This window comes from Erythrolamprus reginae, chromosome 1 (assembly GCF_031021105.1).
Source record: "Erythrolamprus reginae isolate rEryReg1 chromosome 1, rEryReg1.hap1, whole genome shotgun sequence".
Classification (NCBI taxonomy): Eukaryota; Metazoa; Chordata; class Lepidosauria; order Squamata; family Dipsadidae; genus Erythrolamprus; species Erythrolamprus reginae.
Window position 1 is genome coordinate 360,045,540 of NC_091950.1, and position 14,777 is coordinate 360,060,316.

General features: G+C 36.8%; 1 protein-coding gene across 3 annotated transcripts in view; it reads right to left on the minus strand.

Moving 5' to 3' along the window:
- MIA3 (MIA SH3 domain ER export factor 3) overlaps window positions 1–14,514 on the minus strand; it is a 39,283-nt gene extending 24,769 nt beyond the window's left edge. For 2 of the 3 annotated variants that reach the window (XM_070734370.1, XM_070734369.1), the window contains exons 1-5: window positions 14,092–14,514; window positions 11,689–11,822; window positions 8,189–8,275; window positions 4,658–7,457; window positions 2,308–2,574 (exon numbers count right to left, since the gene is read on the minus strand). In XM_070734370.1, the coding sequence (XP_070590471.1) occupies window positions 2,308–2,574; window positions 4,658–7,457; window positions 8,189–8,275; window positions 11,689–11,822; window positions 14,092–14,242 (3,439 nt within the window). In that variant the 5' untranslated portion in view covers window positions 14,243–14,514. The remainder of the gene's footprint in view (window positions 1–2,307; window positions 2,575–4,657; window positions 7,458–8,188; window positions 8,276–11,688; window positions 11,823–14,091) is intronic. The other variant, XM_070734371.1, reaches the window with a different exon arrangement.
- Between the last annotated feature and the right edge of the window lie 263 nt (window positions 14,515–14,777).

Consider the following 14,777-nt stretch of genomic DNA (forward strand, 5'->3'; position numbering starts at 1 on the left):
GGATTTAGGGGTAGTGATTTCTAACAGTCTCAAAATGGGTGAGCAGTGTGGTCGGGCAGTAGGAAAAGCAAGTAGGATGCTTGGCTGCATAGCTAGAGGTATAACAAGCAGGAAGAGGGAGATTGTGATCCCCTTATATAGAGCGCTGGTGAGACCACATTTGGAATACTGTGTTCAGTTCTGCAGACATCACCTACAAAAAGATATTAACAAAATTGAGCGGGTCCAAATACGGGCTACAAGAATGGTGGAAGGTCTTAAGCATAAAACGTATCAGGAAAGACTTAATGAACTCAATCTGTATAGTATGGAGGACAGAAGGAAAAGGGGGGACATCATCGAAACATTTAAATGTTAAATGGTTAAATAAGGTTCAGGAGGGAAGTGTTTTTAATAGGAAAGTGAACACAAGAACAAGGGGATACAATCTGAAGTTAGTTGGGGGAAAGATCAAAAGCAACGTGAGAAAATATTATTTCACTGAAAGAGTAGTAGATCCTTGGAACAAACTTCCAGCAGACGTGGTTGGTAAATCTACAGTAACTGAATTTAAACATGCCTGGGATAAACATATATCCATCCTAAGATAAAATACAGGAAATAGTATAAGGGCAGACTAGATGGACCATGAGGTCTTTTTCTGCCGTCAGTCTTCTATGTTTCTATGTTTCTAAGCCAACCAAAACATTCTAGTTTATAAATGTTTTCATAAAATAACTTTAGTTCATCAGACACATAAAAAATAAAAAATAAGTTATCTCTTTCGAAGTTATATTTTCAGTGTTTGTATTTTGAAGTTTGCATAGTTTTTATTTATTGCATCCTTAACAGTGTACAGTATTTCAGTTTTACTGTTTAATCAGAATGGATGAAGGGCAATTCTAGAAATTGCAATTTACTAAGATCAAAAGAAAATGATTGCCCATTTCTCACTGAACTGTTTTGAATAGACTTGAGTGAGTCATTAAATCATCTTATTTTGGACACATTATACAAAGACAAGCTACAGAACAGGCTTTGATGCTGGGAAAGCTGGAAGGAAAGAGAAGATGACCAGCAGCAAGGCTAATCATTGGAGCACTGGGAAACCAGGCCAGGGAGACATTGTCATGGAAGAAAATCTAACTGTATGGGTGGTAGGAATTGACTGGAAGTTGATGGCACATAATCAGTCAATTAACTTGGAAATAAATGTTTCTTGTACCACTATCATGAGGCAAGTACAATGGGCACCTAGCACTAGTTAGAGAAAACAATGCTTTGATTCCACTGCTGAGTTTGTACTTGTCCCTAGCTATTAAGTTTAAGTTTTATTACATTTGTATGCCGCCCCTCTCCGAAGACTCGGGGCGGCTCACAACAACAGCAATACAATATACAAAGTACAAATCCAATATAAGTTAAAAGCAATTTAAAACCCATAAATATTAAAAAACGATCATTACTACACAATCATACCATTCTCATATATTACAGTCAGAAAAAAGGTGGTGCTGGGGGGACAAGATAGTTATTCCCTCCATGCCTGGCGACATAGATAGGTTTTCAACATCTTGCCAAAGGCGGGAAGAGTAGGGGCAATTTGAATCTCCAGGGGGGAGTTGATTCCAGAGACCCGGGGCTGCCACAGAGAAGGCTCTTCTCCTGGGTCCCGCCAAATGGCATTGTTTAGTAGACAGGACCCGGAGAAGGCCAACTCTGTGGGACCTGATTGGCCGCTGGGATTCGTGTGGCAGAAGGTGGTCCCGGAGGTATTCTGGTCCGATGCCATGTAGGGCTCTATAGGTCATTACCAGCACTTTAAATTGTGACCGGAAACTGATTGGCAACCAGTGCAGGCCGCGGACTGTTGGTGAAACGTGGGCAGATCTTGGAAGCCCCACGATAGCTCTCACGGCCGCATTCTGCATGATATGAAATTTCTGAACACTTTTCAAAGGAAGCCCCATGTAGAGAGCATTGCAGTAGTCAAACCTCGAAGTTATTTAATTATGATATGACTATATAATACTCATTAATATAATACTACCATATTCTCAGCCATAACGCATAGTTTATAAACCACACTGACTAGATTGTCATGATCTGCTAAACTGAAAACAAACAGCTCTACAGCTTTGATATAACCTGATTCATAATAGCAACTTTTATCCCTCTAAGCATTTGTCTCTTCAAAAATGTACGTGCAGAAGGGGATCTCTCATGGAATGAATATAACTTTAAAAACAGTTGTTTCCTGAATTATAATCTTGCAGCTATTTTTATATTCTATTTTTGTATAAACAAACAAACTATCCTGAAAGTTACCTGTAATGAAATCTTTTTCTGAATCAACTGATCCAAAGGCAACCTCCACATTTGGCAAGTTTCTGTCACCCTCAGGAAGATCCTTGTTTTCTATATTAACCACCATTTTGGTCTCTGTCAAAATGTTCTCTTCCTCTTTTGATTGATCCACAGGAACAATTTCGTCTTTTTCAAACTTCTGTTCTGTATCTCCTGCAGACTTTAGATCTATGCCTCCCATCACGATTTCCACAGTATGTCTGTCATATTCTGTTCGTTCTTCATTAGCTATAAAGTAGAGATTTTTTATGTTAGTTAAAAGCTCTCACAGTTTATTTACCGCTTGAATTCTGTTTATTTTGATATATTTTGCTTGTAAATTTATTTTAGTCATCTCCAACCTAGCATTTGAACCTAAGCAGAATACACACATAGATATTAAAAGCACTTTTTTCCTGCAGAAATTGTGGATTCTTTTTATTGTTTACATTTTCTGTTTCTCCTTCCTTTTTTCAGTTTAGAACTAATGGCAGCAAATTCTTAGATAGTCTTTTAAGCAGGCATTGACCAAACCTTTGTTCTGACCCAGCCTTCATGAGCCTCACTCAACAGCCTTATTCAGCTATAATGCATTTCTTACATACTTTCTAATAAGGTTATATTCCAGATTGCTAAAATATTAATTTTGAAACTTTGATAACAAAATAAAATAAATAACAGTCACAATATAATGTCTTGGGATTCACAATCTTTTAATCAGGTTATATCCACATTATTATTGATGTTGTTATTTTTAATATCCTCAAGCAGAACTGGTACAACATTTTGATCAGTTACACACTAATAATTTAAAAGTAATATAGAAGTTATATTGATACATATACAGTATCATTGGGGCTGGTTTGTAGCCTCATATTATTGTCTTAGTAAAGCAGATTCCAATTATGATAGTCAACCCTACAAATATCAGCTGGTAGACATTTGCTTGCACATTCCTTTTTAGGAAAATATAAGACTGAATTCAAGACTAATGCACAATTTATTGCTAGGAGTGTTATTCCCTATGTATAAGTATATAGTAGATCCTCCAACTTACATAAGCTTAAAGGACCCCTCAGGGCCATTGCAGTCCAGATGCAAAATGTGCACTGCACCAGGTTTATTTATTTATTAGATTTGTATGCCGCCCCTCTCCGTAGACTAAGGAAAGACCAGAAGGCAACTGCATATGCATAGGGCTGGAAGCAAGTATAATATTTAATACATTTTGCATATCTTTTTTTTAAAAAAAGATGGGGAGTTTAGTGAAATTCTGCACAATGGTACCTTTTATGTTAGCTGCAGTCCTGGTAGTCCTACTGAAATAATTGGGATTAATGTGCTCCATTAATTTAAACTATGAGGGTGATTATATTGGGATATTACCCAACTTGTAAACAATTACAGAGGTATGTTTACAAATGGGTACTCCATGTTTAAAAATTGTTTCATCTGAATAACTGAATACATATTAATTTGAGGAGCAAAATATGTCTCCTTCCTTCAGGTATGAAAACGAAAGTACAATAATGGAAAGTATCTGTTTATCTTAGTAGGATTTGCACTGAAATAAAGACATTTGCACCAGACCTTCAAAATAAAACTTTTTTTTTTTTTTTTACAATGAGCTAATTTTCAGTTTTTTTTAATCTGGAACAAATTGATTTATAATCCCGTTGTCAGGGTAATTTAATCAGATGTGAAACAGAATAACTTTATTAAAACTTATCCTTAACATTTTATTGTATAGTTTTTATTGTTGCAAGATTAGATTAGATTAGATTTATTGGATTTATATGCCGCCCCTCTCCGTAGACTCGGGGCAGCTCACAACAATGGTAAACAAAACATAGTAAATCTAATATTTCGCAATCTAAATTACAGTTTTAAGTTAAAAAAATCCAAAAGAACCCCAATATATAAAAAAGAAGCACACAATCGAATCGTACACAAAAACTACATGGGCAAGGGGGAGATGTTTCAATTCCCCCACGCCTGACGGCAGAGGTGGGTTTTAAGGAGTTTCCGAAAGGCAATCCTAATCTCTGGGGGGAGCTGGTTCCAGGGCACCCTGAATCTTACAGGATTGGGCAGTAGACAAGTCAAATTAATAAAAATTATTAAATATTTAGTCTAATCAAGAGATCTAGAAATAGTTAACATTTATTCTGAAATTACTATCAAATTCATTTATATCAAAAGGGAATCTGGCTTCCTTTTCAGCTCTTTCACCAAATCATAAAGCACAATCCAAAATATATTAAAATATGCTATAAATGGAATGGAATTCATTTCCAACTATGTGGTATGGAAGTGCAACCTTAAGTCTTACCTTTAAGTGGATCGGGGAAGTCTGTCTTTGGTTTTGGAAGTGATGCAAGTGGAACACTCTCACTAATTGGAGAATATTTTTGCCTTAATGAATACATTAGTTCTTGAATATCATCCATTAAAGCAGCTTCTTCATCAAACAAATATGTTTCTTTAAGCTCCTCTTTATTTTCCAACTCCCTAGAATCTAAAACCTGGCTCAGAATGTCCAGAATATTCGATTCTGAAGATTCAAGAATCTGATCCAAAGCTTTTTCAGTGTCCTCTTGATTATCACTGTGTTTTTGAGCAAGCATTAACTCTAATTCCATGTCATGAAACAAATGCTCTATTTTGAAAAGATGCTGTTGTCCAACATACTTTTGTAAACGTGCAATACGCTTTTCATCAAGAAATTCTTTCATGATAAGGAGCTGGGTCACAGACTCACTGTATTCTGGCTCTCTATGTTCATTTGGGTTTTCCCTCATATCTCTAGGATCATATCTATGGTTTTCTGAGGTTTGTGGAAAAGCTTTCTCTGAAAAATCTGTAGGGAGGTCTTCATTTCTTTGACTGAAATCATAATCCCTGTTTTCTTGTTCAGAAGTGTTTAAATTGCTTGGCATTGTTTCATCATGTATAGGTTTTTTTTCATGTGGAGGTGTTTTAATTTCAGACAATATTGTCAACTTCATCTTTTCCTCATTGTCTTCATTTTCCTTCATTTTACTCTGCTGGGAATTATAGTTTAGCTGCATTGCCTCATCACTGGCTTCGTTAATTTCTTTTTCCACAACTTCTTCCTTAGCCTGATCAAGTGTCACTGCTTCTCCTGTTTCGTCAACAGGATTAGCAGTTTTTAAAATAGCACTATTTGGCATTTGCAGCTGAGGACTTGGAATATCAATATCTAATTTGAAACTCTGGTCATCTATCAGTTGCTGCTTGGATAATTTTGCACTTTCAGCATTTTCATCTCGTAGTAACTCCTCTTCTATTTCTTCTATGAAATCATCATCTTCAGCTTCTAAGTCTATAGGCAAGAATTCTTCTGCAAGTGATTTTTCTGTATTTAAATAATCAGTTTCAATGTAATCAACATTACGTTGAGTAAGGTTTCTATGTTGGGTAATTTTAGTTTTTTCTAGAACAGTTTTTTTCTCAAATGTTTTCTCGGTATTGATAACATCATTCTTTTCACTATTTAAATCTTGCATTGCAGTTCCTTGTTGAGGCTGTTCAATAGGCACTTCCAAATTTTTTTCACTGGAAATATTTCCCATTGCAGAGACATTTGACTGCTTTTTACCACTGAAAATCTTTATTAATTCAAAATCTTCTTTATGTTCCTTTGTGTCATATTTTGTTTTTCCATCATCCAAATCACTTAGAGATTTATTCATTAGGTCCTCTGACAAGTCTAGTGCTGTGTTCACTTGCTGATCATCTTTCTCATCTGTTTTGCTCTCTTTTTTCAAGCTATTGTCCTCACTTTTTTCTTCCCCTCTTTCATTATCTTTCATTATGTTATTTAGAGAAAGGTCTTCTGGATCAACTTTGATATCTAGAGGTGGACTTAATATTTCTTCTGTTGTTTTTATAGATGATTGTTGGCCTTCCACATGAGGAAATGTTTCCAAACTGTGTGTAGAAGTGAACTCTTCATTTTTTACATTCTCATCTGCGTTGTACTGAGTTGTATCTGTTTCTCCTGTAATGTCTCTGATATTTACATCATGCACCTGTTCTTTAATAGAATCATGTTCTGATATTGAAGGATTGTCTTCAGTTGAAGTATCCGAATGGGTTAACACAGGCTCAATATTTTGCTGTTTTCCAAGTAAAGCTTCTTCTTCTCCTTTTTTTTCTTCTGTTTGACCACCATCAGTTTTATCAACTATTCTTTCGGCCTCATTGACATCTGCAAGAAAATTCTCCCTTGTACTTGCAGAATCATCTTTTGTTTCATGCTGCAGTTCTGGAGCAGCTTCCTCAGTATCATCCTCATTATTACCATCATCTTCATCTTCATTTTCTTCTTTATCATCATCATCATCATCATCATCATCACTATCATTGTTTGCTTCTGATTCAAATACATCATCCGATGACAGCTTTTCGGCTTCTGGGTCTTTTGACAATGTGATTTCTTCTTCTACAAATGATAATAAAGGGATTTCTTCTGACTGTGCCTCTGGTTCTTGTTGCTTCTCTACATCATAAGAATCAATGTCCAGTTCTTCCCTGAAGTTGTCATCATCCCGTGATGTAACAAGGCTTGTTGTCTCATCATCAGACACGAAGGCATCTGCAGTTGAGCCAAATGTTGTTTTCAAACCTTCCGATACTTCGTGGTCCAAAAGTGTAATAGCAGCATCATTTTTATCTACATAATCTGATTGTTCGGTTTCACCCTGAGAGTTGTTATGATTTTTGGCACTTTCATGTTTTGGCACTTTTAATGTTTCCTGCAGCTTTTCTTCTGAAGGCTGATGTGCATTTTTGTCTCCCTGAGAAATTTCTGCCTCCTGACTTACACCAAGAGTCTCGCCCTTGGAATCAAGAGCTCTTTCTACATTCTCATTCTTTTTATGGAGGAAAGTGCTGTTTTCACCATAGTCCTCATTGCCTTTTAAATCTGCTTTAATACCACGATCAATCTCTGGATCAGCAGAAACTGTCCAATCAATCACTTCTTTTTTTATTGTTTCTGACTCTGGTTCTTTCATTTCCATGTAGTTTGATAGTTTTAAAAGTTCGTTCACATCATAATTGTCAAAATCATCTTTGCCTTCCCCAAAGCAAACAAAATCTGTTTCCTGGAAGGAAAAAAAAACAACCTAAATTTTAACTACTTTAAAAAAATATACATTTACATGAATTGCTCCTAGTGTCTAAATAATCACCCTAGCAGTCAAACTTTTTAAAAACATAAACAAGATCCGGCTGCAGTTCTCTCACATTTAGTAAGGCCCATCAATTCTACTTGGCGTTTTATAACTGTGCATTGTATCGGATTGCACTGAACCTGAGAATTGGACTATATCACAACTTATCTACCTTTAAATTACAGTTGCGATCCTATATTCACAATATTAGAACTGGACTGCACTGAATTATAGTAAAGCAGGCAATTATGCATTTTAACATAAATGCAAATCACGAAGTTTGATAATAGGATATAGTAGGAGGCTGACAACACCCTTCTTTTCTAGGTGCTAGTCAGGCAGGAAAATAAAGCTTTACTGAATCTTATATATTTTCATACATATCTAATGGAAAAAGAAAAAGGACTGATGAATCAGAAGGTTGCATTTTGTGCAAGCTTGACAAATTAGTAGAATTTTCTTTGCCCTCTCCCATAATGTTTGAAAACAACTAATTGCACTTAGTTAATGATTAGCCTAAACCCAAATGAATGCTTGATGAACAGTTTCCTATTTTTCCAATCTATCTTTTTTCTCTGCATTCTGAATCTACTGTCTGCATTCAATTCTATTACAGCATGTAACTGGAAAAACAACACACACATTTAATGTAAATAACTTACATCTGTTGGTAATTCTAGCTCATCATGAGTGTAAATATAATTTATTTCAAGTAAATCCTTGGGAAAATATCCAAATTCATTTCCAACCTATTTACAAAAACAAAATAGAGTGTAAGAAGAAAACATCGTAGGGACTCTATTTCTATCCATGTTTAAGCCCAGCTGTGCCTAATAGCTCATGCAGAAGCACAAGCTCTAACAAAGTAGGCATCAATCCACAGGTTCAGCAATTAAGACCAACATCTTCCACAAAATGTTTAAATATTATTTAAAATTGACCATGCTACACCATGATACCCATTTATGGTACTCAGATTCCTTTTCTGTGATTTCATTACATTTCCTGATTTAAAAATTATTTGAATTAGAATTTCAAAACAAAATTAAATGAAAGCTACCATTAGAATCCTTGTTTTAACAACCACAATTATGGTAGTAAGATGTCACAATTGTAAAGTGGGTCACCATTTGACTATGCCCCTTTTTCCAGTAGTAAATGAATGCACTCAATAAGTGAGCCCATTGTTCACTATGGGCGAGGTTCTTTCAGAAATTGGAAGTAAATTGTGGCCATGTGATTGTGGAGTGCTGCAGACACCATAAATGTGGGCTGAGCACTCAAAATGTTGCCCTGTAACAATGGAGGATACAGACGTTGAACTTCAAATCTGGGTCTAAGTCGCTTTTGGGGGTCCATTATAACTTTGAATGGTTGCTAAGCAATCAGTCAAAGCCTATCTGTGATCCTAAATTCATTTCTTAGAAAGCTACAGAAGAGGGTTTTTTTCCTCAATAAATTTATAAAAGGCTTATGTTATCTAATGCAGTGTTTCCCAACCTTGGCAACTTAAAGAGATCTGGACTTCAACTCCCAGAATTCCCCAGCCAGCGAATGCTGGCTGGGGAATTCTGGGAGTTGAAGTCCAGATCTCTTCAAGTTGCCAAGATTGGGAAACACTGATCTAATGCATTCATACTATATTCTCTATGTCAGTGTTTTCAAATTTGGCCATTTAAGACATGTAAACTTCAATTCCCAAAATTTCCTAGACCGCATACTGACTCAGGAATTCTGTGAATTTTAAGTTCACATGTTTTAAAATGGCTAGAGTTGGGAAATGCTGCCCTAGATTATTACAACTGTTATCAGGAAGCCCATATTAACAGTGGAGAATTGCCACCGAGATTAGATAAACTTGGCAATTAGATGCTGGCAGAGCACATTAAAAGTAAACACGCTGTCTACAGATACTACATGTAGTTAGAGTGTGCTTCCTGAATGCTGTCTTTTTCTGTTTTTTATTATAGAAAGACTCAAATCAGCAATTGGCCACAGGAAATATTTTATGACATACGTCATAAAATGCTACATAATCATTTTTATGTCATAAAATATTTTACAAAATTTGCCACATTTTAATTCCACTGGAGTCTCAGAGCCTGGATTTTGCACACATTCTGTAAATTAGCTAATGTGAAGTACTTTGGTTCAAAAATTGTTGCCTTACGATGTCCCATTTCGTCCAGTGAAAGGTTACAAAAATAATAATAATCATAGTATATTTTATAGCATTCAGAACAGCATGACTTATTTTGTACAGGAAAATGTTTTTTTGAGATAGTAGTATGTAATATAGCCACCTCAAAGGATCTACTCACAAGTGACTTATTTTAAGAAAAAATAGCCTACTAATTTCTCCTTGTCACTCATTTGCAAAAAAGCACTTAATATAAGATGAATTACTTTGAACTAAAGTAGCATCTCTGAAAGAAATTTCAGCACCAACCTAAGATAACAGCTTATCATGCTAATCCAGAAGCAAACAAAACCAACCATATTCGAGTTAAAAATTATTTGTACTAAGGAAAATCCTCAGATACCATAGCAATTATCTTAACTAGTATTATTTTAAATGTCTCTTAGGCTATTACTATATTAAGTTTACAACAGGGAATGGTGTCCAATAACACAGTCATTCTTAACAGGTGGCACGCACGCCACAGGTGGGTCTCAGGTAGTCTACGAGTCACAGAATAAGCTTTTAAAAGCCTTTAACATTTGATATGGATGATGATCATGCTTTTAAGAAATTGTTGGGCAAAAGAGGCGTATCATTACAGCTAATACACTTACATTCTCAAGATTATTTCAGTAATATTTGATCAACTTTTTCAACTGAAATGAAGTACAGATACTTGAATTGTTAAAAACAAACTTGCTAATAACATGTTCTTGAATGTCACAGCAAATTGATATTTACAAATTCTCTCTCATTAATATGATTTGCCATGCCGGACCATGTTATTATTACAATTATTATTTTAAATAACTCACAGAAATAAAATTATTTAAATAGGATGAACTGGCAATGGCATTTTCATTTTCCTATGAGATATTTTTTCAGATAAATTGATATTTGGTCACAGGGGGATTAGAGATATTTTCCTGAAAGGGAATTTTATCCTTACAGATTCAGACTTAAGACCATTGAACTGCATGAGTGAAGGGAAAGGAAACAGTTAACCAGCTATCTAACTTAGGAAATGCCATAGTGTTTCCCAACCTTGGCAACTTGAAGATATTTGGACTTCAACTCCCAGAATTCCACAGCCAGTGAATGCTGGCTGGAGAATTCTGGGAGTTGAAGTCCAGATATCTTCAAGTTGCCAAGGTTGGGAAACACTGCCATAGAGACTATGGCTGGATAATCATATTCATTCCAGAAATCAAGACATAAATCAGACATCTGTCTCTGTGTTTATATTCTTCAGTCTTTTCCTCAAATACCTTTAATCAAGAATTTTCCATTTTATCCCAAATTTAAAATGGTGGTTATTTCAGAACAAGCTGAGATACTACAATCTAATTGTTACTATCTATATGGGAGAATGACCTTGGGAGACAGGAGAATAAGGGAAAAGAATGCTGCTTAGGGAACAGTCACGTACAAGACGCCATAGCCCAGGGCTGTATAATGGGCAAAGAGAGAGGCTCAGAAAAGACCTCCCCCAAGTTCTCAGGTTTGTATTTTCAACATTTGCAGGATTGATGTCAGTTTTCCTAGGTAGACCAAGAAGGAAATATGACCAGAGGAGCAAATTCTACTTTATTGCAAAACTATATTAACAGAATTTTTAAAGTCTGAAAGTACAAATCTCCTCCTGTCTGCAACCTGAAAACTTTAGGTGGAGTGGGGAGGGGCTGTCCCTTCTGAACCCCAAACCCATTTCTAAATCCTTTCCTTTAGCTAATTCAAAATTTGTATTATACCTTAATTATTTTGAAATATTCATAGTAGAGAAATTAAGGAATGGTTCTTACAATACAAAAAATGAAGCCTGGAATTAGTCACCATTCATCAAATATTTCTCGGCAATTTTAGGAAACTTTGGTATTATAATTTTAAAAGAAAGGTGGTGAAAGCATATAAAATTCTAACTAAAACATTAATTAAAGTATCAGGTTCTCCAATGTTTGTAAAAACATAAAGAAAACTTACACTTCCAGCCCAAAGCTCATTTGTTCTTCCAATTAATTTATAATAAACATATATCGATTCACCTTCTTTAAAACCTACAAAACGACAATCTGGACCTTTAAAATCCTTTACTGCTTTTCCTCGGCACATTAACACTGTTGAAAGAAAGAGACAAAAATAAGAGACAGTAAAAGAACTCGACATGTCATGACATATAATCCATCTTGTTCACAAAAAAATGCCATGTAGCCAGGGTACTACAGTAATGTAGTGAAATTATGTTCTGTTTTCCTAGCACAATGAAACCCAGTCAATAATTTGCTGAAATTTATGACAAAATCTCCAGTTAAGTCAATGAGCTGCAGCTGTAACTTAATCCACAATTAAATTCCATATAGACTAAAAAGAACTTGAAATATTAGATACATCACCACTTACATCAGATCAAATGAATAATCTCTGACAACAGATTCAGCTGTGCAGTTAAAGAACCACCCACTTATTTTTTTTAATTTTCAAAGAACATATTTTATGTACTTGTTACTTTTAGTAATTTTGTGCCAGAGACAGAAAAGCAATACAGAAATGAGATTGCTTCTCATAAAATCACTTGTAGAAATTGCAGGTTTATTTGCAAAAAAGGCACAAATATTCATATTTATTAAATATACATATAACACACTGAAGCAATGGTGGGAGAGCATTAAAGCAAACAGGTTATATTAGAAGTTTACACCCCTATCCAATGTTAAAATTGCACATTCATACCCTGAGGTTAGTGCAAGACAGTACTAACACAATTGGCTTGCTGCCAATCAGCATCCTGGTGCAATCCAGGATGCTAGTTATAAGCCTTACACAGTTCAAGGCATGGCTATCTCCAAAACTACCTGCTTCAAAGTAAGCCTGCATATTCTGTAATTCTGGGAAAGAATCCCTGCTGAGGATCCTATTTCTGAAAAAAAAAATTCTGCCTGCAGAAATACTGTTGCGTAAGCAAGACATCCTTGAGGAAAATATACAGAAACCATTATCTGAGCAAAAAACTGAATTAAACATGCTTTAAATCAAGAGGCCAAGACAGCGTTTGGAAACAGTTCAAGCATATGCCTTCGCTAATTTAGTGCATGACGAGAAGATTCATCACAGACTTGAAATATTCTGATATTATACCCACTTTCCATAAGAGTTATAACCTTTCTATGGAGTTGATATCCTGGTTTGGTCTACCCAGAGAGAGTGACCTCTAGAGCAGGGCCTGCTTAATGGTGGTCTCCCTCCCCTCAACAGCTTGCTTGCTTCCACATATAATAATGGTGCATTCCATATTTTTTAAAAAACTGAAAACTTGTTTCTGGGGGGGGGAAAGCATTTGGAGATGTAATGTTTTCTCTATTGCTCTTTCTCTGCAGGATAGTACCAGTACAGCATACTGTATATTTTGTTAATTGAATATTCTGTTGAATGAAAATTGAACCATCCATAGCAATGGCATAAAAATACTATTTTATGCTGGCTTTGTTAAAAGTGCTATTGCTAACATGTTGCGAGCCGCCCTGAATCTAAGGAGAAGGGCGGCATAAAAAAACAAATAATAATTTAATAATAATTTATTAGACTTGCATGCCGCCCCTCTCTGGAGAGAGAGAGAGAGATAGATAGATAGATAGATAGATAGATAGATAGATAGATAGATAGATAGATAGAGTAGATAGATAGATAGAGATAGATAGAGTAGATAGATAGATAGATAGATAGATAGATAGATAGATAGATAGATAGATAGATAGATAGATAGATAGATAGATAGAATAAATGGTTATGGAAACCTCAAACCTCAACATTTGGGTAACAGAAATCTTTTCCTGTCACAGCAGTTATCTCAGGTGATAACCTGTCATGGATCCAAACAGTCTTTCAAAAGTAATAACAATACACAGAGGTGATGCAAGAGAACGTTGCTCAGATTTTAATTTCAAGCGATATTATTAAAAAAATCCTCCTTAAGCTCTGTAGTTATTTTTAAAAAACCACCCCTAACTGCCGTAAGTTTTACAGCGGCCCAGACAAGACTCGATTGACCATCGCCTCCAATAAGCAGCACCGGAAAAGCCAGGAATGCTCAGCAAAAGGCGCCTCTCACTCTTCCCAAGCAGGCAAGGCGAGGGATGGCCCGCTGCTACGCCTCCCTCCCCGGCTCCCCTGTCGCCCCAACTTGGGAGAGAAACTCCGGTGCTACGAAAAGAAGCAGGCAGTCCCCTCCTCTCCCCTCTCCTGCGGCCGCGAGGAAGGAAGCAGCCCATCGCGGCGCTGCTCAACGTGGCCTTGGGGATGCCACAGGTCCAGCCAGCCTGGGATTCAGACCCGCTGCGGCTCGGCAGTCGCAGGGACCCGGCGGATGCCGTTCTCCCTTTTCCCACTTACTGCTACATTCGGGATCGGCGCAGCGTTTGAATTCGGCGAACCGGCGGTCCGGGTTTCGACTGGCCTGACTGGGAGCCGCCGGGAGGCAAAGCAGCAGCGCCAAGAGCGGGAGCGCCCGGGAAAGACGCCGCCGCGCCGCCGCCGCAGCCATGTTTGAGTTGACGAGGGCTGCCGAATTGGTGGAGGGGGAAGTAAAGCAGACACGTCAGCAGAGCCGCCCGGGAGAAGGATATGGAGAAGAGGAGGAGCAGAAGCCGGAGCCGACTCGATCTTTCTCCCCAAGGCAGAGGGGATGGAGGCGCACCACGCCCTGGCTTCGCCCTCCAGCATCCTCAGACGCCCACCAAAGCCCAGAGGAAGATACGCTGCACCTGGCTTGCTAAGAGACATTCAACTCTTCACTCCCAAATTCCATTATCATTCTAAGTGCACTGATGTGCCTATCGTCCCCTGTCCAATCTTCTCTCCTTATCTCATATCTCATACATTTTCTCTCATTTCCTCCAACCTCTCTTCTTTCTTACTTTCTATCATTATATATATTACTTAATGTATATTCTCCTTCATATGTATTGTATATTGGACAAAGAATAAATAAAAAATAAATAAAAAATAAAATAAGATAACCAGATACACACACACACTGTTTATAGCCCATATAAATAACTGAGGCGTGGCTTCCTCTG